General features: G+C 34.5%; 1 protein-coding gene across 1 annotated transcript in view; it reads right to left on the bottom strand.

The window, feature by feature from the left end:
* The window catches only part of CFAP47 (cilia and flagella associated protein 47), a 429,680-nt gene that overhangs the window by 259,330 nt on the left and 143,106 nt on the right, over positions 1-27,244 (bottom strand). The window contains exons 31-33 of the mRNA XM_015443631.3: positions 16,243-16,324; positions 15,184-15,312; positions 10,449-10,641 (exon numbers count right to left, since the gene is read on the bottom strand). Coding sequence (XP_015299117.3) covers positions 10,449-10,641; positions 15,184-15,312; positions 16,243-16,324 — 404 coding nt within the window. The remainder of the gene's footprint in view (positions 1-10,448; positions 10,642-15,183; positions 15,313-16,242; positions 16,325-27,244) is intronic.

Raw genomic sequence — 27,244 nt, 5'->3', positions numbered from 1 at the left:
CTAATGAGACTTGAATTGTGAGGATAAAGAGACACTGAAAAGAGATTCTAGACAAAGCAAAAAGTATTATAAAATTTAAATGCAGAAAGAAGCAGACAGAGTCACCAGTAGGGGCCTCCTTGAACTCTAAAGCCAGGTTGCCTCCACCACTGGAGTGAACACCTGCATGAAGGCAGGAGCCCCAGCACCCACTAGCACCCTAATGCAGCTGATGTGCATGCACCCCATTGTGCTGCTGCTGGCATGTACAAATTAGGAAGGATCCTGTTGCCAACGCACTATGAAAGGCTTTGGCCGACACTACTCACAAGAGTGTAGTGACCAGCAGTTTGGGAGCACCTCACCCTCCACTCCCACCCAGTGCAGTCAATTCCTAAACTCGAGGAGCCAGAGAACAAAGTCAGGGCCTGACACATATTCCCCAGAGTTAGAGCACACAGTCTAGGAGTAGATAACTGAGTGCTGGCCTTCTAAAATCTTCCAGAAATGAAGACAGTCAGCTGAATCCACCTTATACCACAATCAAATCATCAAGGTCATAAAATAAGATAACAGAAAAAAGAAAAAACATCCAAAGGTCAGCAACTCTAAAGGCTGAAGAAATATCAGCCCACGAAAATGAGGAAGAACCAGTCCCAGAACTCTGACAACTCAAAAAGCCAGAATGCCTTCTTTCCCCAAACTACTGCATCGCTTCTCAAGGATTATGAATCAGGCTGAGTTGACTGAAATGACAGAAATAGAATTCAGAGATGGATAGGAATAAGGATCATGGGGATGCAGGAGTATGTTGAAACACAATCCAAGGAAAGTAGGGCTCATAATAAAATAATACAGGAGCTGACTGACAAAATAGCCAGTATAGAAAAGAATGTAATCGACCTCACAGAGCTTAAAAACATACTACAAAAATTTCATAATGCAGTCACAAGTATTAATAGCAGAATAGACAAAGATGTAAAGAAAATCTCAGAGCTTGAAGACTGGCTTTCTGAAATAAGACAGTCAGACTTGGGAGGCCAAGGCGGGCAGATCACAAAGTCAGGAGATCGAGACCATCCTAGCTAACAAAATGAAACCCCGTCTCTACTAAAAATACAAAAAAATTAGATGGGCATGGTGGCGGGTGCCTGTACTCCCAGCTACCCAGGAGGCTGAGGCAGGAGAATGGCGTGAACCCGGGAGGTGGAGCTTGCAGTGAGATGAGATCATGCCACTGCATTCCCGCCTGGGCAACAGAGTGAGAGTCCATTAAAAAAAAAAAAAAGACAGTCACACAAGAATAGAGAAAAACAAATTAAAAGGAAGGAACAAAACATCCAAGAAATATGAGGTTATATAAAAAAACCAAATCTATGATTCATTGGTGTCCCTGAAAGAGACAGGGAGAGTGTAAACAACTTGGAAAACATATTTCAGGGTATCATCTATGAGAACTTCTCCAACCTAGCTAGAGAGGCCAACATTCAAATATAGGAAATGAAGAGAACTTACTGAAGTTCTTACTGAAGTACTTTACTGAAGGTACTTCACAAGAAGATAATCCACAAGACACATAATTCTCAGATTCTCCAAGGTCAAAATGAAAGAAAAATTGTTAAAGGCAGCTAGAGAGAAAGGTCAGGTCACCTACAAAGGGAAGTCCATTACACTAACAACAGACATCTCAACAGAAACCCTACAGAAACCAGAAGAGATTGGGGGCCAATATTCAATATTCATAAAGAGAAGAAATTCCAACCCAGGATTTCATATCTGGCCAAATTAAGCTTCATAAACAAAGGAGAAATAAGATCCTATTCAGACAAGCAAATGTTGGAATTTGTTACCACCAGACCTGCCTTACAAGGGCTCCTGAAAGAAGCACTAAATATAGAAAGAAAAGACCATTGCCGGCCATTACAAAAGCACCTGTAAGTGACACTATAAAGCAACCACACAAACAAGTCTGCATAATAACCAGCTAACATCATGATGACAGGATCAAAGCCACACATATCAACACTAACCTTGAATTTAAAGGGGTTATATGCCCCAGTTAAAAGGCACAGAGTGGTAAGCTGGATAAAGAACAGAGACCCATTGGTATACTGTCGTCAAGAGACTCTTCTCATGCAATGACACCCATAGTCTCAAAATGCATGGATGGAGAAAAATCTACCAAGCAAATGGAAAACAAAAATAAAAGTAGGGGTTGCAATCTACATCTCAGACAAAACCAAAGCAGATCAAAAGAGACAAGGAAGGGCATTACATAATGGTAAAGGGTTCAATTCAACAAGAATGCCTAACTATCCTAAATTAATATACACCCAATACAGGAGCACCTAGATTAATAAAGCAAGTCCTTAGAGACCTTCAAAAAGACAAACTCCCACACAATAATAGTGGGAGATGTTAACAACCTACTAATAGTATTAGACAGATCATCAAGGCAGAAAATTAACAAGATATTCAGGACCTGAACTCAGCACTGGATCAAATGAACCTGACAGACATCTAGAGAACTATCCACCCAAAAGCAACAGGATATACATTCTTCTAATTGCCACATACCACATACTCTAAAATCAATCACATAATCGGACACAAAACACAAAACACGCTTCAGCAAGTGCAAAATAGCTGAAATCATAACGACCACTTCTTGGGCCACAGAGTAATAAAATTAGAAATCAAGACTAAAAAATTCACTCAAAACCATATAATTACATGGAAATTGAATAACCTGATCCTGAATAACTTTGGGGTGAATAATGAAATTAAGGCACAAATCAAGAAGTTCTTTGAAACTAATGAGAAAAAAGATACAACATACCAGAATCTCTGGGAAACATCTAAGGCAATGTTAAAAGGAAACTGTACAGCACTAAATGCCCACACGAAAAGTTAGAAACATCTCAATTTAACAACATAACATGACAATTAAAAGTACTAGAGAGTCAAGAGCAAACAAACCCCAAAACTATCAGAAGACAAGAAATAAGAACAGTTCAAAATCAGAACTGAACTGAAGGAAGGAGATTGAGGCATGAAAAACCACTCAAAAGATGAACAAATCCAGGAGCTGAGTTTGTGGAAAAAAAGAAATAGACCATTAGCTAGAATAAGAAAGAAGACAATAGAGAAGATGTGAATAAGCACAATTAGAAATTACAAAGGGTACCAGTCACCCCATAGAAATACAAATAATTATCAGAGAATATTATGAGCATCTCTAAGCACATAAACTAGAAAATCTAGAATACATGGATAAATTCCTGGACACAGACACCCTCCAAAGACTGAGCTAGGAAGAAACTGAATCCCTGAACAAACCAATAATGAGCTCCAAAACTGAATCAGAAATAAATCATCTACCAGCCATAAAAAGCCCAGGACCATATGGATTCACAGTCAAATTCTACCAGATGTACAAAGAAGAGCTGGTATCATTTCTACTGAACTTATTCCCCAAAATTGAGAAGGAAGCCCTCCTCCCTAACTCATTCTATGAGTCCAGCATCATCCTGATACCAGACCTGGCAGAGACACAACAACAAAAAAATGAAATCTTTTTAGGCCAATATCCTTGATGAACATCGGTGTAAGAATCCTCACCAAAATACCGGCAAACTGAATTCAGCAGCATGTCAAAAAGCTAATCTACCATGATGAAGTAGTCTTTATCCCTGAAACACAAGGCTAATTCAATGTATGCAAATAAAAATATGTGATTCATCACATAAACAGAACTAAAGAGAAAAGGTGCATGATTATCTCAATTGATGCAGAAATGGCTTTCAATAAAACTCAACATCCCTTCATGTCAAAAACTCTCAATAAACTAGGTATTGAAGGAACATACCTCTAAATAATAAGAGCTCTCTATATTAAACCCATAGCCAATATCATACTGAATGGGCAAAGATGGAAGCATTCCCTTTGAAAACCAGCACAAATCAAGGATGCTCTCTCACTAGTCCTATTCAACATAGTGTTGCAAGTCCTGGCCAGAGCAGTTGGGCAAGAGAAAGAAATAAAGGATATCCAAATAAGAAGAAAGGAAGTCAAATATTTCCTGTTTCCAGACAACACGATTCCATATGTAAAAAACTCCTTAGTCTCAACCCAAAAGCTCCTTCTGCTGATAAACAACTTCAGCAAAGTCTCGAGATACAAAATGAATGTACAGAAAAATCACTAACATTCCTAAACACCAACAACAGTCAAGCAAGAGCCAAATCAGGAATGTAATCACATTCACAATTGCCACAAAAATTATAAAACACCTAGGAATATCAAGGAAGGTGAAAGATCTCTACAAGGAGAATTAACAAAACACTGCTGAAAGAAATCAGAGATGATACCAACAAATGGAAGAATCATCCCATGCTCATGGATAGGAAGAATCAATATTGTTAAAATGGGCACATGGCCCACAGCAATTTATACGTTCAATGCTATTTCTATAACACTACTAATGACACTCTTCACAGAACTAGAAATAACTATTTTAAAATTCATAAGGCACCAAAAAAGAGCCCAAATTGCCAGGGCAATCCTAAACAAAAAGAACATAGCTAGAGGCTTCACTGTATCCAACTTCAAACTATACAAAGCGGCTACAGTAACAAAAAGGGGATGACTGTTACAAAAACAGACACATAAACCAATGGAATACAATAGAGCTCAGACATAAGGTCGCACACCTACAACTATCTGATCTTTGATAAAATTGACAAAAACAAGCAATGGGAAAAGGACTCCCCATTCAATAAATAGTGACAGAAAAACTGGCTAACCATATGCAGAAGATTGAAACTGGACCCCTTCCTTAAACTATATACAAAAATCAATCCAAATTGTATTAAAAAGTTAAATGTAAAACCTAAAAGTATAAAAACCCTGGAGGACAACTTTGGCACTACCATTCCTCATGTAGAAATGAGAAAAAATTTCATGACAAAGACACCAAAAGCAATTGCAACCAAAGAAAAAATTGACAAATGAGATCTGTTTAAACAAGCAAGCTTTTGCACAGCAAAAGAAACTATCAACAAAGTAAACAGACAACCTACAGAATGGGAGAAAAGGTTTGCAATCTATGCACCTGACAAAGGTCTAATATAAGGAATATAAGGTCACCTATAAGGAACTTAAACAAATTTACAAGCCAGAAAGAAACAATCCATTAAAAAGTAGGCAAAGGACATGAATAGACACTTTTCAAAAGACACACATGCAGCCTAGAAGTATATGAATAAAAGCTTAACATCACTGACCATTAGAGAAATGCAAATAAAGACCACAGTGCAATACCATCTCACACCAGTCAGAATGGCTCTTATTAAAAAGTCAAAAAGTAGGCCGGGTACGGTGGCTGACACCTGTAATCCCAACACTTTGGGAGGCCAAGGTGGGTGGATCACGAGGTCAGGAGATCAGGACCATCCTGGTCAACATGGTAAAACCCCGTCTCTACTAAAAATACAAAAATTAGCTGGGTGTGGTGGCGCGTGCCTGTAATCCCAGCTACTCAGGAGGCTGAGGCAGGAGAATTGCTTGAACCTGGGAGGTGGAGGTTGCAGTGAGCTGAGATCACGCCACTGCACTCCAGCCTGGTGACAGAGCTAGACTCCATCTCAAAAAAATAAAATATTAAAAAATAAAGTCGAAAAGTAACAGGGGCTGGAGAGGTTGCAGAGAAAAAGGTACACTTATAAACTGTCGCTGGGAGTGTAAATTAGTTCAACCATTGTGGAAGACAGTGTGGCCATTCCCCAAAGACCTAAAAATGGAACTACCATTCAACCCAGAAATCTCATTATTGCGTATATACCCAAGCAATATAATTTGTTCTATCATAAAGACACATGCAGGTATATATTCATTGCAGCACTGCTCGCAATAGCAAAGACATACAATCAACCTACATGCCCATCAACGGTAGACTGCATGAACAAAACACGGTGCATATACACCATGGAATAATATGCAGCCAGAAGAAAGAATGAGATCATGTCCCTTGCAGGAACTAGAGGCCATTATCCTTAGCAAACTAATGAAGGAACAAATATGGCATGTTCTCACTTTAAAGTGGGGGCTAAATGATGAGAACACATGGACACATAGAGGAGAACAGCAGATACTGGGGCCTACCAGAGGGTGGAGGATGGGAGGAGGGAGAGCATCAGAAGAAATAACTAATAGGTACTAGGCTTAATACCTGGATGATGAAATAATCTATATAACAAACCCCCGTGACATGAGTTTACCTATATAACAAACCTGAACATGTACCCATGAACTTAAAACAAAAGTAAAAAAAAAAAAAAAAAGAAAAGAAAAGGAAGCAGCAGCCATTCAATAGTTTACAGCGCTGAAGTATAATGTGCAAAAGTGAATGTAGAGAGTTATGGTTATAAGGTATGGTAGATATTGAAATTAATAAAATACCATTAAAGGATTTTAGGCAAGAGTCTGATGCTAAAATTTGTGTTTTATGAAGAACCAAGTATGGCTGTGTAAGCAACAAACAGATGGGCAAATGGCAGGACTGGATGTGGTAAATATGAGAGGGTGACATTGATGGAAATGATATAAATTACAAGAGTGACAGAGGAGCTAGAAAAAAGTAGGTAGATTCAGAAGATAATTTGTGGATAGAATCAAAATAAATTGTTGGTTGGTGATTAATTAGATGTAAGAAGGAGGGATGCCTAGATTTTTCACCAGTGAAATTTGAGGTGCTTATGGGACATTCTAATGAAGGTGTTCATAAGGGGTAAGATATACAGAACTGGAGGTGAGAAGGTAGGTCTAAGATAGATTTGGATCTGGGAGGCATTGGAAGAGTAACAAAACCACAAGAGGATATAGATGGCCAAAATGTGGAGGTTTGGAGCAAAGACAGAAGAAGGAAAATATCAATGTGATGAAGGAAAGAAGCCTTGAACAGAGAATGCTAAGGAGGGTCTTGAGAGCCACAAAGAAAACCAAAATGTTTTAGCTAGCATACAAGGGTGAGACAGGAAATCTGAGGAAAGATGGTGTCTGTATATCAGAGAGTAGAGGAAATGCCTCCCTTTGAATGTGAACAACTTTAATGCTCAAAAAGCTTGTAATTTTTAGGCAGAAGCCACAGTGAGCAGTATCTTCTGGAAACACTCATAGTTAAAATCTAAGTGTTTATTCCCTGAATGGTCAAGGGAAAAATAAATAAATAGAGATTGAAGGATAGGTGAAAGGCACATAAAGGAAGATATTGAAAATAAAAGAGAAATAAGAAAAAGGTAACATAGAAATAAGAATCCTAGATAAATAGGAAGATTGAGAAAAGTAATTTGGGAAATAGAAAGAATGTTATTTATATATTGTAATAAATGAAGGAAAATAGTAGCAGAGGAGAAGAGAGAATGTATAAGATGAGCAGAACAAAGCCAAGACAAGAGTGCACATTAGTACATCAACACAAAATAAGTCTGTATACAATACTATTTATAGGTTAATTATATCCTCAAGGGAAAAAGTATAATATTTGATACAATAATAAGCTGTTGGCTTGTCTCTGTTTCTGTCAGATGTTCAGCTTTTCAACTAGTTTTAAATACTTGAACATGTTTTCAACTTCTTTTGGCTTTACCTATATAACCATCCATTTAGCCATTGATCTATTTAAGAGATATTTATTCAGCACCTTCAATGTGCTCACACAGGATTTAAAGCTTGGTGCGGAACTTACAGATATTCGCTACATTAATATTTTAGAAAACATGAGTTGTATCTAACATTATTAAAGACTTGAAATTTAGGTCAATGATTACCTAAAACACACAAATAATTTTACATAAATTGCAATGTACTGAAGTTTATGAATTTTCTGAAGGACTTTTATACTGTATAGGTCATCAGAGCAATGGATTCAGATTTATTAGACATATTGCTTAATGAGTCTAACAATGAAATCATTATTTTTTGCTTTAAAAAATGTATTACTAAACTATTTTTAAATAGACAGTTTTTTAAAGCATTTTTAGGTTTGCAGCAAAATGAATCAGAAGTTACAGAGAGTTACCACACACACAATCCTCCCCCATCATCAACCTTTTGCACTGCAGTGGTGCATTTATTACAATTGATGAACCTACATTAACAAATCATTATCACCCAAAGTTCACAGTTTACATCAGGACCCACTCTTAATATTATACATTCTATGGGTTTTAACAAATGTATAATGACACGTATTCACAATTATAGTATCAAACAGAGTAGTGTCACTACCTTAAACGTCCTGTGTACACTACCTATTCATTACTCCTTCCCCACTAATGCCTAGTATCCTCTGATCTTTTGCCTGTCTCTATGGTTTTACATTTTCCAGAAAGTCCTATAGTTGAAACCACACAGTATGTAGCCTTTTCAAATTGGCTCCTTTTACCTAGTAATACATCTGTAAGTTTTCTCCATGTCTTTTCATGACTTGATAGCTCACTTCATTTTACTGCTGAATAATACATTGTTCTTTGATGGAGGGAGTTTACCTCTTTTTTGCCTTCTGCCATGTGAGGACATAGTATTCCTCTTTTTTGGAGTGTGCATCGTCTAGGCACCATCTTGGAAACAGAGAGCAGCCCTTATCAGACATAGAACCTGCCTGTATCTTAATCTTGGACTTCTCAGCCTTTAGATCTGTGAGAGATAAATTTCTATTCTTTATAAATTTCCCAGTCTATGGTATTCTGTTATACCAGGACAAAGCTAAGACAGTATGTGTCTGTTATTTTGTTAGGCACAGTTCTAGGCTCTGGGAATAAATGAGACAAGATTGTTCCTTGGCTAATTAAGAAGGTCACATTCCTAATTAGCCAAGGAACAATCTTGTCTCATTTATTCAGAAGGTCACATTCTACTGGAAGACACAGATGATAAACAAATATATTTATGTTTACAATTACATTTATATTTTAAAAGTGCTATTGAAAATAAAAATAGAGCAGGAAAGAGTAGGACTGAAGGATGTGCTGTTTTAGAGAAGATACTGATAAACATTCTCAGATAAGGTGACATTTAATCAATGACTTGAATGAAATGAGAAAGGAACCCATGAAGATATCCGGTAAAATAATGCTCTAGTCAAAGGGAACAGGAAGCACAAAGGCTTTGTAAAGGCATTGGACTCAGTGTGCTAAAAAACAGCAAAGAGGTAAATGTCTATAATATATTATTTGGAAAAAATGCAGCAAAATCTTTGAAATTAACTTGCATAGGCCACTGTGTTGGTAAAATTAGAACCATAATACTTTTATAACAAATTAACATGTTCATTTTTAATACATGCACATATTTTATGAAACCCTGGTCAAACTGTTACTCTACAATAATCAAACCAATTTTTATGTGTTTTTGTGTAGTTCACCTTAGCATTATTTATTTGTACTTTGTTTTTTGTATTTTAATGGGGCAAATATATTTTTATAAGATATAAATTTTGATATTTTCAGCATGTCAATTAGAAGGTAATACAGTACTCTACGTTTGCCGTTCTCAAATACCAACATATCGATATATCTTTTTCAATCTTGGTGTTTTCTTGAATGTTTTCTAAAATAGCACCTTCAATTTAAGGGCAATCATAATTCAAAGTCTCATTTTTAAACTGAACTCTTAATCTTCCCCTTACTTGTAAAGTTTGAATTAAATTCTGTATATTGGATATTAAAAAATTATTTCATGTTAAAAAACAGTTTACTCTAAACACAACAGGTTTGTATGTACTTGGAAGAAAGGAGTTGAATTGAAGCTAAAGGAACAACGACCGTGCGTACTGTCCTTACTACTGTCTGTGAACACCAACATGTCTCAGCACCACACTACATAATTTACAAGAGGCTTATGACTCAGTTAAAAAAAAAAACCTGCATTTTAAGGACAGTTCTGTTAGAATGTAAATTCATTTTAAACACAAGGATGTGAAATGCCTTTCTAATTTCATTGTAAAATGCCTAATATGACCTACCCTCCAAAGAATTCATGAAGCATTATTACTCTTAGTGATTTCCAACATGATCCTCATATGACATGTGAGATGTTTTCTAGAAGATTTTACTTTATCTCAACTAGTTATGTACTAAGTTTGAGCAGTGTCACCTATATATTTAATACTCTATACAGTTGAAAATGTCAGCAATGATTAAGGCTTTCATTTCTAGAGTTCCTCCATATGCTTTTAAAATCAGTTATTCTTCAAAATAAGTTAAAGAAGCATCTTTTATTATTTCCATTTTACATGTGAGGAAACATATCTTGAAGATGTTAAGGAGGCATAATTTTTGTAGAACAGAAAGTAAATGTTGGAGAGGGGTCTAGAATCCACGGATTCTGAGTGGATAATGTGTCCATGGCTCCTTCTCCATCATCACACTACAATTTGCAATAATTTGTTTAAAGAAAAAATCACTTCTCACCTTTGTGACAGTTTTTCCATATCACATGTCGAGTATTCTCATAATTTACGTTCATCCAACTAAGCAAAATTCTTTCAGAATCAGAATATATGTTGCTGGATGCAAAACAAGGATTGACTTTTGCTGTATTTTGCACATATTTGGGGGGCATATTATTGCTGCAGTATGGTACTACACGGGATAGAACAAAAACCTGAAATTGGGAGAGATAACTTTTATTAGATGCAAATGGAAAAATAGCAAACAAAAATTTGAAGAGAAAATTTTAAAAAACATGACAGGAGATAAAGGTTAAATGGATTCAATTAGAAGTAAAAGAGTAGAACAGATGTGTCCCAATAATGCTCATTTTAAATGGACAACTTTTTTCTTCTGTGGTAGTCTTTAAAGCACTACACTGTATAATTTACAAGAGGCTTATTGTACATTTAAAACATAACTGCATTTAAGAACATTTCGGTTAGGAGGTAAATTCATTTAAAACACAAGGATGTAGGATGCCTTTCTTATTTCCTTACCAGATCATGCAGCTTAGAAAAATAAGCCAAAGTAAAAGTAAATAAGTTACCAAGTCAAAAATTATTTTCTTACATTTATTTAAGAGGTCTGTTTTAAGATCATAAAAGTGTACAAAATTTGCCATTTGACATATTGTTACCCTATAACTTAAAGTGTGGTATATTTACATCATATCACCATTCACTACATGTATACCCCATGTTTTATTAGGTAGCAATGCAACTGAATTTTAAAATAATTTTAGTAATATTAAGATGAAATAAAGAGCTCTGTGTCTGTCAGTAAAGCACTATAATACAGAGCTACTCAAAGTGACACTCTACTAACCACTGTCTACAAGTTCTAGATGAGATGAACAGTTTGTGATCTGCTACCTCACTATATATATCTCAAGAGTTTCTGAATGGAACATTGGCTCACATTAGAGTACACAGTGTAAGTTCAGCTCCTTGATTTATCCCAAACCTTTAATAGACAGTTTTCCAATGGTATGGGTATGAATACAACAATTTGAGTCATATGTGCTATAAAGATACTCTTGATACCCTGCTCATATCTCCTTAGTTCCACCTTTACATTCTGAAGTTTGCTTATTGTGAAAACCTGTAAGTCTCTGCTTGAGGGATTTTTTTTCCTGGCATATGAGAGCACACTCAGCTCACAGAGGGCAAGGCAGGAGTGCCAGAAGATAATGACAACCCAGCAACGGCCCCTTACCAAAGACAGTCAGGGAACTGGTAGTTAATTACTCCAGATTCCTCACCAGTCAGTTAAGTCTGAGACATGTTCTAAAATATATCCTATTGGTTCCCAGTGGCACTGAGCTTCAGTTGCCCACAGTGAAACCTGATTGAAACCACAACTGTTACTGACTTCATTATATGATCTGCTTTAATTTCCTACTCTACTCCTGATGCTTCTTGGGAGCACTTCTGAAATAAACGATTTGCACTCAAAATACTTGTCTCAGCGTCTGCTTTTAGGGGAATCTAACCTGAGATAAGTACTCTTACAGTCAAGTACATGTTAATAGTAAATGAAAAAAAGTGCTCTTTTTCTAAGTAGTTCATAGTTATGCCATGCAGTCTTTCAAATAACTACAGTATACAAATTATTAAAATACATAAGAGCATCCAAAACTGTTCTTTTCTTTGCCACTATAAGAAGTACTTTAAAATGTGATCCAAAAAATCCATTTCTGAATGCTAGCTATTTATCTAGCATATGTGAATTGCATCATTTTAGCATTTTGTATAGAAGTTTAATGGAACTGCCTTCTTTCTTTCTGGCAGTTTTGTGGTATAGAAGTACTACATTTCAAATCTCACATATTATAAAAATGCAATTTAAAGCCTTTGAAAAGGACCCCCATCAATTTCTGTTTATTTCTGGGAAATACCAAATGATAAATTACTTGAGTACAGCTGATGAGATATATGTTTGGGACTAATGACCTTGACTAAGAATACAGATTTAATGATGGACCCATATGGAGCACGGTTGTAACCTTCAGTATTGGAAGAGGCATTACACTGAGTGCTTAATTCTACAGCAGTGTTTCTAAAATTACCGGTGGTAAAAAAAAAAAAAAAACTTATTAATTTTCTCTTTACCACAGAATGATAGTTTTGTAAAATACTCTGAAAATAAATAAATTGCTAGAAAAATAAAATGAAGAATTAAAATGTACACACAGTACAAGACTCCATCACTTGCAAATCCAAATACACCTGGGGCAGTAAGTGTTACTATTTATCCATTAACATGCAAACCACACCAAGCATGACTTGAAGGAATGGAGTAAGAATTACAGAATGTGTTGTAACACATTCTCACAATGCAAGAATGTGTTGTGAGCTGTGCCAGCTAAGATGAAATTTGTGTAAATCATATTTCGTGATCCATATTCAGGAAATTCTTTCATGCTCTCAGAAAACATTGTTTCAAATTATCTTTCATTTTTGTTAAAGATTTTATTCAAGAAATGTAATAGCACCCTTTAAAGTCAATACATTGGCCACAAAATAGAACATAGTCCTGGGCTATCCCACTAAGTCACTATGGGACATTTAAAAGACTTCAAAACAACAATGACAAAAGTACTACTAATAGTATACACTTACATATATTGAGTGCTATCCTACCCCTATCATATGCCCTTTCAGGTTCACATGAACTTTGCTATTATATTTGGCTTATTGCTTATTAATGACAACTTTTTAAATTATGTGTTATTTTAACCCATTGGCTTAGAAAACATAATTTTCATTTTTACTTGTCCATAAAAATCTCTAAATTTTTGAGACTAATGAGATATTTGGATTTGTTCTGAAGAATCCTCTTGACTAGGCGTATGTTGACCCAAAGAAAAGAATCAATTGCCAGTTTATGTATGATCTTTCCTTTAGATTTAGAGATGCCTGATGGTTTAACGCTTATTTGGAGTCTCTTTAAATCTCGTTAACTAAAGAAATGTATAGCAATACATTTATAGGACATTCAAGTTACTTGAGAATCCAGATGAGGATAGTGTACCAGATCAAGCACTCATACCTCATTGTCAGTGTTGTGTATTGAGTAATGAGAAATTGCTTATTACTCTGAGGTTGCTGCATGACTAGAAAGCTGAAAATATTTCTCAGACTTGAAGGTTTTCCTGTATTGAAATGGTCCTTGCCCACCATATTCCACTTCTCGTAACCCCTTCTGACGTGAGTGTGAAGTGAGTGGGACACTGGAAGCTATGCTTTGAGTCTCAAGCTCTTGGGTTCACTGTTAGTGTGCATTCTGTGTTATAACTATCTTTTACACTTCCTTAAAACTAAGTCAACATGTTGCTATGTAAAATCTACTGTGTTTCACAGTTTTGATGATCAAACCAAACCCAAGACCATGCTTCTGGTGAAACAGAGTAGGCCCTATATGGCTAACAGTGCAAAAAATCATATTTCCAGCATTAACAACCAGTCACCAAATGAAATGAATTTTCCCACAAGAATTTTCTTCTTACATTCAGTAAGAAAGATAGTTCAGGTTGATGGTGAAAAAGAAGAGGACAGGAGGAGCAAGTCAGGAATCACGCAGAAGAAGGAACTCTCTAGAGGAGGATCTGGGTGGCTGACTCCAAAGGAGACTTCAGACTGCCAGGGGGCAGCACGAGGGCTCTGGACTCCTGGGCCCCAACAGAGAACAACAAGGAAGAAATAAGCATTACCTGCATCAAATTGTTGCATATGGCCAAATTCATGTGATCTTGAAAGAAAGCGTGTGTGCCTGTGAGCCTCAGTTTCTTCATTGCTAAATTGATGATTTCAGTTGTGAGGAATTAATATTAAAAAATTTATTGACAGAGTCTTACACATACTACTCACTATTCAGATCTTAATTTTGCCCTTTCGTTTGAGTTGCTAATTCCTTATTCTATTCAATTCCTCCTTTGTTCTACCTGTCAGTCCTACAGCTCACCCATCTGGGGTTGCAAAGTGTGAAGACAGAACAAAAGCCTCCATTGGTCCTCGTGGACAAGACCTATAGTGCTATATTTGAAAACCTAGGGAATTATTCATGGACTGAAACCAGGACTTGTTTATGCAATAAGGGTATAGAGTATAGAGGTATAATTTATGCTATGTTAATCTACCCACAAATGCAATTTGGCAGGAAGTTCAAGAATTTCATAAAAACCTGCTTTTGCCTACAGTTGTATGAATCTTAGTGAGTATAATTTTATAGCAAGAGACTACTGTGTATTAGATGTAGAGACAATAATTTTCACCAGTACTCATTCATTAATCCTCCCTTTTAGTACTAGAATATTCCTGTAGCTACTCATTCTAGAGAGTGTATTTCTCAACTTTTTTTGCAGTTAGATGTGACTATGTGACTGAATTCTGCCTAATGGAATCTGAAATGAAAAAGACATATTTTTTCAGGTCACATCCTTAAAAGGTAACTCCTTGCCTCCAGTACTCCTTTACCTGCTCCTCCTTCTTCAGAGAAATCAGACCCATAAATGAAAGTACCGAGGAGGAAAGAGATACTCCAGAAGCTTTGACCCTCTCATATCTCAGCAGTTCCATGAGAAAGCAATAAAAAAAAATCTCTCATTTAAGGCACTGTGTTTTTGAATCTTTCATAGCAGCATTGTCTGGACCTTAAGTAATATATGATTTATATTAATCAAAAGAGAAGCAGCAAGCAATAGTGGAAATATTACCTTGTATATCTGTAGAAATACATCTGTCCATGCCCGTTTACTCCAGGTCTCAAATTTAGACATTTCTATAACAATAGAACATTTTTTCTTAGGTGTACAGGGACTCTCAGGCATCGTATTACTGGAAGACTTTAAGAAATAAAATAGTACAACATTAATTAAAATTTAAGGCAAATTTAGCATATGAGTTTTTTTTTTTTTTTTTTCAAAACATGTGAATGCCTTTTCTGTACTTTAATCAAGAGCTCTAATTCTCTATGTGCCAATAATATAAAATATCAACACAGGTAACTTTATGGAGCACACAGTCTCTTATTTAGGTCATAGATTTATTCATTCAATGCACCTACTAGATCACTCTGTAGAATAAGTGGCCCAACAAGATACGAAGTTATTCTGATTGCTGAGCCAAGAAAGAATCACACCCTTTGGATAAGGTAACAGGACCTCAGCATAGTGCCAAAGAACAGGCAGGCACCTGGTTCTCTACTCATGTCACATGGCAAGCATAGTGAAGAGTCCTACAACCATAGTTGCCTCAAACCTGCAGACTCCTCAAAGACCACCCCCTCTCAATAGGTTTCCACAAAGTGAACTATATATTATGACAAAACTATGTATTTCTTGCTTCATTTTTATTTTCCCCTGAAAATGAAGAAGAAAAGTGGCACATGGTGGTGAAATAAAACCAGTCTTTTATTTGGATATATATTCTAGAATATAACTTAGAATTATATTCTAATTTAGAATATAAACATATATTCTAAAAGTTTAATAATAAAATTTACATAATCCCACCTTAGTCTTCATTTATAAATTCTCCAAAGTAGTAATTATTTATATATTTAAGAAAGCCATGTAATCATTTTTGCATAGGAACTCCATAGAGATTTTTAGACAAATGTACAAAAACATATGGGTTGTCCAAAAATTAGGATCCTAATAATATTTTGTATATAAAACTCAAGGACTCTGAAATAGGATATTCTAACATAGGCCAAATACCAGTACATACAATAATAACTGTGTGGTTTGTTCCAAGAAATTATATTTTCTTACCTTAATTTCAATCCACCTCTTATAATCTTCTGGTTCAAGCAAAAATTCTGGCAGGACATGTGAAATACATCCTCCTTGAGCACTAAAATTAAAAAAGAAAAACTCAAATTATAATATAATATACATGTTCTATATATGATTTGCATTGACCATCAGTTACATATTTCAATAGTCACATTTTTATACATGCTACATTTTATTTTTCAAATTTAAAAGGTATATAATTAGGCAGAGGTGGCAGTGGCCACTGAGTGAAACTTCTCTGCCTTTGAAAAGGGGAGGGAAGAGTGAAAAGAAAGTGTCCTATGGTTTGCGTGCCAGCTCAGCCACAGTGCAATATAACACGGGGTGGAATTCTAGTTTTTTTAACTCTAGTCCCTTGCTCTGAATAGTACCTCTGGAACTACCTGCAGTCTGGGGGAACTCTAAGCCATAAAGGAAAGATATAGGTCTGGCTGGTTTTGCCAACTACGAATTGTAACTCGTCAATGCCCAAATACAGATACACATTTAAAAGAATCAAGATGATCCAGGAAAACATGACCTCACCAAATAAACTAAATAAGGCACCAAGGACCATTCCTGGAAAAACAGAGATATGTGACCTTACAGAGACAGAATTCAAAATACTTGTGTTGAGGAAACCCCAAGAAATTCAAGATAACGTGGAAAAGGAATTCAGAATTCTATCAGATAAGTTTAACAAAGAGATTAAAATAATTTAAAAGAATCAAGTAGAAATTCTGGAGTTGAAAAATGCAATTGGCATACTAAAGAATGGATCAGTCTTTTAATGCAGAATTGATTAAGCAAAAGAAAAAGTAAGCTTGAAGACAGGCTATTTAAAAATAGATAGAGGACACAAAAAAAGAAAGAATAAAAACAGTGAAGTACACCTACATGATCTAGAGGATGGCCGCAAAACGGCAAACCTAAGAGTCAGTGGCCTTACAGAGGAGGTAGAGAAAGAGATGGCGGAAGAGAGTTTATTTAAAAGAAAATAGCAGAGAACTTCCCAAACCTAGAAAAACATATCAATATCCCAAATCAATATCTAAATATCCAATATCCAAATGAATTTTAGAACACCAAGCAGAGTTAACCCACAGAAGACTACTTCAAGGCATTTAATAATAAAACTCCCAAAGAAGGCTATCTCAACACATTAAACAACCAATCTCCCAAAGATCAAAAATTTTAAGAAATGATCCTAAAGGCAGCAAGAGAAAAGAAATAAATAACATGTAATGGACCTCCGATATGTCTGGCAGTAGATTTTTTAGTGGAAACATTACAGGCCAGGAGAGTGTGATATGACATATTTAAAGTGCTGAAGAAAAACAACAACAACAAAAAAAAACACTTTTATACTAAAATAGAATATCTAGTAAAAGTATACTACAAATACGAAAAAGTAATAAAGACTTTACTAGACCCCTAACAGTAGTTGAGAGATTTCATTGACACAAGACATGCCAACAGGACTACTTCAAACAGAAGGAAAAGGACATTAATAAACCATAAGTAATTATCTGAAGGTACAAAACTCACAGGAAATAGTAAGTACACAAAAAAACCCACAGATTATTACAACACTGTAACTGTGGTGTGTAAACTACTCTTATCTTAAATAAAAAGACCAAATAATCGACCAATCAAAAATAATAACTACAAAGCCATAGACAGTACAGTAAGACAGAAATAGAAACAACAAAAGTTGAAAAGTGAGGGAATGAAGTTAAGGTGTAGAGTTTTTATTAGTTTTCTTTTCACTTGTTTCTTTTTTGTTTGCTTGTTTATGAAAACTGTGTTAAGTTGTTATCAGCTTAAAATAATGGGTTATAAGATACTATTTGCAAGCGTCATGGTAACCATAAACCACAAAACATGATGGATACACAAAAAATAAAAAGCAAGAAACAAAATCACATTACCAGAGAAAATCACCTCATTAAAGTTAAACAGGAAGAAAAGAAAGAAGACAATGAGAAAAGAAATTTTAAAAAGGCAGAAGTAAATCCTTACTTATCAATAATAGCATTGAATGTAAATGGACTAAACTATTAAATCAAACTATATAGAGTGGTTGAATGGATGAAAAAAGATCCCATGATCTGTTGCCTACAAGAAACACACTTCACCTATAAAGATGCACACAGACTGAACATAAACGAATGGAAAAAGATATCCCATGCCAATGGAAATTTTTAAAAAAGCAGGAGTAGCTATACTAGTATCAAAAAAAAAACAAAACTAGATTTCAATACAAAAACTATAAGAAGAGACAAAGAAAGTCACTATATAATGATAAAAGGGTCAATTAAGCAAGAGGATATAACAATTGTAAATATATTTGCACCAAACACTGTAACACCCAGATATATAAAGAAAATATTATTAGAAGTAAAGAGTGAGATAGACCAAAAGATAGTAATAGCTGGAGAGTTCAGCCCCACTGCCAACATTTGACACATATTCCAGACAGAAAATGAAGAAACAGCAGATTTCATCTGCACTATAGACCTAATGGATCTAATAGATATTAACAAAATTTTCATCTAATGGCTGTGGAATACCTATTGTTTTCCTCAGCACATGGATCATTCTCAAGCACAGGCACATGTTATGTCACAAAACAAGTCTTAAAACATTCAAAATTTAAAATTACATCAAGCATATTCTGACTGCAATGGAATAAAACAAGAAATAAATAAGAAGAGGTATTTGGAAACTACACAAATACATGAAAACTTAAAAATGTGCTCCTGAATGACCAGTGGGTCAATGAATAAATTAAGAAGGAAATTGAAAAATTCTTGAGATAAATGATACTGGAAACACAATATATCAAAACCTATCAAATATACCAAAAGCAGTACTAAGAGGGAAGTTTATAGCTATAAGTACGTACTTCAAAAAGAAGAAAATCTTCACACTAACGACTTAATGTTCCATCTTAAGGAAAGAGAAAAGCAAGAGCAAACCAAATCCCAAATTAATAGAAGAAAATAAATGATCAACATCAGAGCAGAAGTACATGAAATTGAAATAAATAAATCAATAAAACAAAGGTTGCTTTTTTGACAAGATAAACAAAGTTGACAAACCTTTAGCTAGACTAAGATAAAAAGAAAGAAGATACAATAAATAAAATCAGAGATGATAAAGAAGGCATTACAATTGATACTGCAGAAATTCAAATGATCACAAGTAGCTACTATCACCAATAAATTGGAAAATCTAGAAGAAATGGACAAAGTCCTAGACACATACAACTGACCAAGACTGTATCAGGAAGAAATCCAAAACCTGAACAGACCAATAACAAATAAGAAGATCACAGCTGTAATAAAGAGTCACCCAATAAAGAAAAGCCCAGGACCAAATGGCTTTACTGCTGAATTCTACCAAACATTTAAAGAAGAACTAATACCAACCCTACTCAAACTATTTTATAAAATAGAGGAGGGGGGAATGCTTCCAAAATCGTTTTATGGGGCCAGTATTACCCTAACGCCAAAACCAAAGAAATATAAAAAAGGAATGCTACAGTCCAATATCCCTGATGAATATTGATGCAGAAATCCTCAACAAAATATTGGCAAACCAAATTCAGCAATACAGTAAAAAGATCATTAATCATTACCAGGTGAGATTTATCCCTGTGAGGCAAGAATGGTTTAATGTATGCAATGTATGTAATACAATCAATCAAGTAGAACACATCATCAACAGAATAAAGGACAAAAACCATATGATAAATTCAACCAATACTGAAAAAGTATTTGATAAAATTCAACATTCCTTTAAGATAAAATACTCTCAAAAAACTGGATATGGAAGGAATATACCTCAAAAGAATAAAATCCATATATGACAGACCCACAGCTAGTATCACACTGAATGGGGAAAAACTGAAAGCCTTTCCTGTAAAATCTGCAACACAACAAGGATGCCCACTTTCATCAATGTCATTGAACATAGTACAGGAAGTCCTAGCTAGAGCAATTAGACAAGATAAAAAATAATGAGCATACAAATTAGAATAAAAAATGTCAAATTACCCTTGTTTGCAAATGATACGATCTTATATTTAGAAAACCTAAAGACTCCACAAAAAAAAACCTATTAGAAATAATAAACAAATTCAGTAAAGTTGCAGGGTACAAAATCAACATACAAAATTCAATAGCATTTCTATATGCCAACAATGTAAAAACTGAAACAAGAAAATTTTTTAAAAAGGAGCCCCATTTACAACAGCCACAAATAAAATTAAGCACCAAGGAATTAACCAAAGGAGTTAAAGATCTCTATAAAGAAAACTATAAATCACTGATGAAAGAAGTTGAAGAGGACACCAAAAAATGGAGAGCTATTCCATGTTCATGAATTGGAATTATCAGTATTATTAAGATGTCTATTCTACCCAAAGCAATTTACAGATTCAATGCAATTTCTGTCAAAATACAAATGACATTCCACACAGAAAGAGAAACAAAATCCTTACATTTATATGGAACCACAAAAGACCCAGAATAGCCAAAGCTATCTTAAGAAAAAAAAAAAAAATGGACGAATCACTTTACCTGATTTCAAATTATACTACAGAGCCATAGTAACCAAAACAGTAGTTACTGGTCTAAAAACATATGCATTGACCAGTGGAACAGAATACAGAAACCAAAATCACCTACAATGAACTCATTTTCGACAAAGGTGCCAGGAACATACACTGGGGAAAGGACAGTATTGTCAATAAATGTTACTGGGAAAACTGCATATCCATATGCAGAAGAAAGAAACTAGACATCTGTCTCCCACCATATACAAAAATAAAATCAAAATATAATAAAGGCTTAAAGCTATATCCTCAAACTATGAAACTACTACAAGAAAACTTCAAGGAAACTCTGCATGACATAGGTCTGGGCAAAGATTTCTTGAGTAATATCCCACAAGAACAGGCAATTAAAGCATGAATGAATACATGGCTTCTGCACAGTAAAGGAAACAATCAACAAAGAGAATAGACAAATCCCAAATGGGACAAAATATTTGCATACTACCCATCTGTAAAGGGTTACTAACCAGAATATATAAGGAGCTCAAACAACTCCATAGAAAAAGATCTAAAAATCCAATTTAAAAATGGGCATAATATTTGTTTCTTTTTAAATTTTGTATATTTATTTTGTTTCTTTTTTTGCCTTCAATCAACTCACACAATTTTTTGTTTTGTTTTTTCATTTTTGTATTTTTCTATTTATCTCACTTCATTTTTTAATGGGCAAAATATTTGAATAAGCATTTATCAAAAGAAAACATACAAATGGCAAATGGCCACATGAAAATATACTTAACATCATTGATCATCAGATGAATGCAAATCAAAAGTATAAAGAGATGTCATCTCATCCCAGTTAAAATGGCATTTATCCAAAAGACAGGCAGTAACAAATGCTGGTGAGGATATAGAGAAAAGGGAACCTTTGTACACTGTGGTGGGAATGTAAATTAGTACAACCACGCTAGAGAAAAGTTTGGAGTTCCGTCAGAAAACTAAAAACAGAGCTACCTCAAAATCCAGTAATCCTCCTACTGGGTATATAGCCAAAAGAAAGGAAATCAATATTTTGAAGAGATATCTTCACTCCCACATTTGTGCAGGTTTGTTCACAATAGCCAAGATTTGGAAGCCACCATATGTCCATCAACAGATGAATAGATAAAGAAAATGTCATACATATACATAATGGAGTACTCTTCAGCCATCAAAAAGAAAAAGATTCAGTCATTTGCAACAACATGTATTGACCTGGAGGCAATTATATTAAGTAAAATAAGCCAAGCACAGAAAGACCAAAGTCAGATGTTCTCAATTATTTGTGGGATCTAAAAATCAAAACAATTGAAGACATGGAGAGAGAGAATAGAAGGATAGTTACCAGAGGCTGAGAAGGGTAGTCAGGGAGTGAGGGGGAAGTGGGGATAACTAATGGATATGAAAAACCATTATAATTAATGAATAAGGTGTAGTAGTGGATAGCACAATAGAGTGACTCTAGTCAGTAATAATTTAATTTTTCATTTTAAAATAATGATAGTACACATAGATAATTTGTAACATAAAGGATAAGGGGATTAATACCCTATCTTCCATGATGAGATTATTACGCATTGCATGCCTGTATCAAAATATCTCATGCACCCACTATGTACCCACAAAATTTAAAATAAAAAGTAAAAAAATAAATAAAAGTTATATAGTTAATTTTTAAAACCTCCCCTAAGTCTAAAATGTGCCTATGATGTTTTCTTTAGAGAACTTGATAAATGAGAAAGAACTTACTTAGACCTATTATCAGCCACATCAATTCCTACATGGTAACAAAACATACAGAGTTTCATGAATTGGATTTGTAGTCAATGCAGTAATCATTTTATTATTGTTATAATATTATAAAATTGAATAAAATATCTGGAAATGTTTGAATACAATAAAACATCTAACAGAGAGATCACTAGTCATCCAACATTTATTGAGTGCCCATAACCACAAATGCCTAAATATAGAAAGCTTGTATAAGGTAATTCATTATCTATTTATTCTAAAGAGAATATCCACAAATTGTAGACTCTGATTACGTATTCTTGTGGTAGCATATTTGAAGCAGCAAATATTTATTTATATCATTTAACACATTTTAAAGCCTATGCATGTACATATTTTTATGCATATAATTTACCACATTTATGTTTATATATATACTTTTTTCATTGTCAAATTCATTGAAATAATTTTATCCAAACTCTTCATATGAATATCCATCACCATTAGAGCCACTACGTAGAAATCTAGTACCTTTGTGGCAAATGTTTCCTAATGGAGATTCAGATATTTAGGTCTAACTCAGTTAGTGAACCTAGAACACCACTCACCAATAAACATTTAATGGGAAAGAATCCTACTTCTAGTTCTCAATTCTACAAATATCCTCAAAATTCGCAGTCCTGTGATTACAGAGAAGTTGGAAAAAGAAAAAGGAAAATGGAGGCCTGAGATGATTCTGAAAACTCAAACCTTGAAGATGGTGCAGAGATGACTGAGAAAATAGAAGTGAGGAAGGGAACTCTTCTTGGGTGGAAGCAGTGTCCACAGTTCTAGAGTTAAGTTTGACAGGGCCCTGGGTCAGTCTAAGTTAGTAGAAGAAATCATACTGCCTACATAAAGTTCCTTTGTTGAGAAATAAAACATAATCCTTTCTTTTCGATTTTCACACAAGTCCTGTCCTCATGCACATTACTTCTGTGAATCTTCATTATAGTCAAATTGGTATAGATTTAAATAAGATCTTATTTTATGTAACACCACTCCTCAGCAAGATTAGCCAACCTACAGCCTATGTAGAAATGCAATGAGATGTTGTCTCCATTAAGTTGAAATCCTCTAGAGTAAAACAAAACATACAACTCAGAGACATATGAAGAAACTGGAATATTTTCTTGTGCCCAAAGCCAAGACAGAATTTCAGTATGTAAGTGGTCACTTCTATTAAATGTTACTGAGAACTGGAGGAAAATGATCAGGGAACCATTAAAATGGGAGTTTCTTGAGGAGGGAGCCTACGTGATATTTGAGTATTCCAAAGTGCCCACCAGAGAGTAAACCCTAGGTAAAACTGAGGACAAGAAAAAATGTATTTTTTTTCATTTTAAAGACTGAGACTGTTATGAAGACTTGTTTTATTCTTTTCATTTTGAATCTACCTCAAGGCCTAAATTCATCAGTGCATAAGACAGTAATTACCTTTATATCTTGTCAGTAGATTTTATGTCTTGTCAGTAGTTTTAAAAAGAGTTGACTTTCCTAATAGATTTGATTAAACTTTCCACATACTAGGTTTTTTATTTGAATATTTTTTCCAAGTTCACGTTGGGTGGATCAAAACATAATTAGATGCAATTAGTTACTAAATGCTAAATTTAATCTCCAAAAATTTGTTTCTTAAAAAATTCTAGCTTAATCCCTAAAAATAAGTTGCTCATTTATTGCAGAGTAGATATTTCACGTGTACAAAAGTTCTTACCTACTGTATTATCAAATTTACATGGGGAAGGTGATAACATTTATGATTATTTTGTATTTTAATACATATATTTCCATGATGAAACATATGCACATTTCTTGAATTAATGACCCAATTTTACTGTCACTTTCTAAATGTTAAGTAATTTTATTACAGTCAACATATCCTGATAGGCATGTATTTGCAGATAAAGAGCAAATAAATCTGAATGGTGTGGCTTTAATGCCGAAATTATTCTTCCATACCTGCATCCTCACATCATAAAATGTCACAACAGAAATGACCCATGTTAATGTCAACACTACTGGGAGCTGTGCCAAAAAGAATTCTACAATAATAACACAACGATTGCAAGTACCATAGAGTTTAACAATGCTGTCACAATGTTGTTTGATTTCCATAATATACATACAATCAGGATTGACTTAATTATGTAAGCCTCCTTCTTTTGTTCACAGTTAATATTTATTATATTTTAAGAGTAAAACTAATTTTCTGAAAAAAATGCATTCAGGTTTCGGACTTATTGAATTAGAGCACTTACCTTATTGAATCAATTATTGAGGACCAAAAGTAGGAAGTGGTAAAATTAAAAGCTATGTGCTTTCTATTATACTCATTAAAATTTAAATGAAGTTTCCATTCTATCTAATAAATGTGAGGATATAATTGATAAATACTGGCTTTCTGACATTTTTATGTCAACCAGACATTTATTACTCATAAAATGAATTTTTAAAATAAATATTCCATTTTGGTGATAGTGATATCATAAGAATCAGTTTCAGTATGTCACTAGTGGTTACTATATTGGAATAGTTTAAGGAAATATCTAAGCATGTGAAAAAGCCTTAGACCGTAATTCATTTCATTTAACAACAATAACAATAACAATCTACTATATGTCATATGATTCACATTATGTTATTTCTAATTCTTTTTTTATTTAAATTTTAAGTTCAGTAGCACGTATGCAGGTTTGTTATATCGGTAAACTTGTATCATGGGGGTTTGTTGTACAGATTATTCTGCCACTCCAATATTAAGCCTAGCATCCGTTAGTTATTTTCCTGATGTAATTCTTCTAACAACCAAGTTAGTTTTGGAATTATCACCCTTAATTTTACATATTGAACTTAGAGCTAAAACAGGTGAAGTAACTTGTGCAAGGTCAAAGGCGTACAGAAGAGTTGGAATATAAGCCTATATCTGCATGATTCAAAAGCCATGTTCCTTCAACCCAGTTCAGTGCACCCTTCCAGTATTACTTACTGGATTGTTTCTTTGAAATATTTTCATTCTTAGATGCAATTCCATTAAATAAGATACCATAATGGTTATGCATAAGTGAGAAGGATATAACATTTTTAATTTTCATTTTCTTTTTTTTTTATTTTTTGAGATGGAGTTTCACTCTTGTTGCCCAGGCTGGAGTATAGTGGTGTGATCTTGGCTCACTGCAACCTCCGCCTTCTGGGTTCAAGTGATTCTCCTGCCTCAGCCTCTCGAGTAGTTGGGATTACAGGTGCCCACCACAGGGCTCAGATAATTTTTTGTATTTTTAGTACAGACGGGGTTTCACCATGTTGGCCAGGCTGGTCTCAACTTCCTGACCTCAGGTGATCCACTCGCCTCGGCCTCCCAAAGTGCTGGGATTACATGTGTGAGCCACCACACCCAGCCCAGGATATAAAATTTTTAAGGATAAAAGTGAAAATCAAAAGTGGAACTAAATTTACGTACAAGGGGATATGAGTTGCTTTTTCTACGTGTATTTATTTTGGTGAATTAACTATTTATTTAAAAACTCAATGGAATTTAAAAATAAGAATTATAATAGTTTTTTATTCTTGTGATGGTCTACTTTTTAGTTACAATGTAGGGCAGAAGATGTTGATATTCTGCTTCTGTTTTAGTTTTATACTATACAAATTATAAATTTTTTTAAAAACTATTATTTTCAATGAAAATTAATTACATCATAAAAATGATAACAATTATAAACAAGTGAAATTGTATCAAAAGATGTTAGATATGATATTGGTAAGCTCAAGCTGCCATAAGAAAATACCACAGGATAAGTGGCTTAAACAAGACATTTGTTCTTTCACCATTCTGGATGCTGTAAGTTCAAGATCAAGGTGCCAAAAAATTGGTTTTAGGTGAGGCCTCTTTTTCTGGCTTGTAGATGACCATCTGCCCACTGTGTACTCACATAACATTTTCTCTATGCTGAGAGAGAGAGAGAGAGAGAGAGAGAGAGAGAGAGAGAGAGATCTGGCATCTCTTCCTCTTCTTTAAAGGACATCCATCTTATTGGATTAGGGCCCTACATTTAACCTTAATAACATCCTTAAAGGCCTTATCTCCAAATAAAATGACATTGGGGGTTAGGATTTCAACATATGAATTTGGGATAGAGCACAATTCAGTCCATACCAGACACAAATGACAAGAAATATATTACTGCAAATATATCCACACAAAATTTATTATAAAATATAACATCCAATTACATAATATTTCTCCATAATATAATACATATGGTATTGCTATGGTCTAAATTATACCCCTCCACAAAGTTCATATGTTGAAACTCTAAATTTCAGTACCTCAGAATGTGACTGTATTTGGAGTTAGGGTCTTTAAAAAGATAACTAATGTAAAATGATGTAATTAGAGTGGTACCAAATCCAGTTTGGCTTGTGTCTTTACAAGAAGATGAAATTTGAATACACAGAAAGACACCAGGGACATGGGTACACAGAGGAAAAACTATGTGAGGACACAGCAAGAAGAGGTTATCTGCCAGCAAACAGAAGCCCCAGAAGAAACCAACCCTGACAATACCTTGATCTTGGACTTCTAGCCTCCAGAACTCTGAGAAAAAAAATTTACGTTGTTTGCTCCAA

The sequence above is a fragment of the Macaca fascicularis genome, chromosome X, assembly GCF_037993035.2.
Source record: "Macaca fascicularis isolate 582-1 chromosome X, T2T-MFA8v1.1".
NCBI lineage: Eukaryota > Metazoa > Chordata > Mammalia > Primates > Cercopithecidae > Macaca > Macaca fascicularis.
The sequence above is the reverse complement of the archived record's forward strand: the minus strand, read 5'-3'. Positions and strand labels throughout refer to the sequence as shown.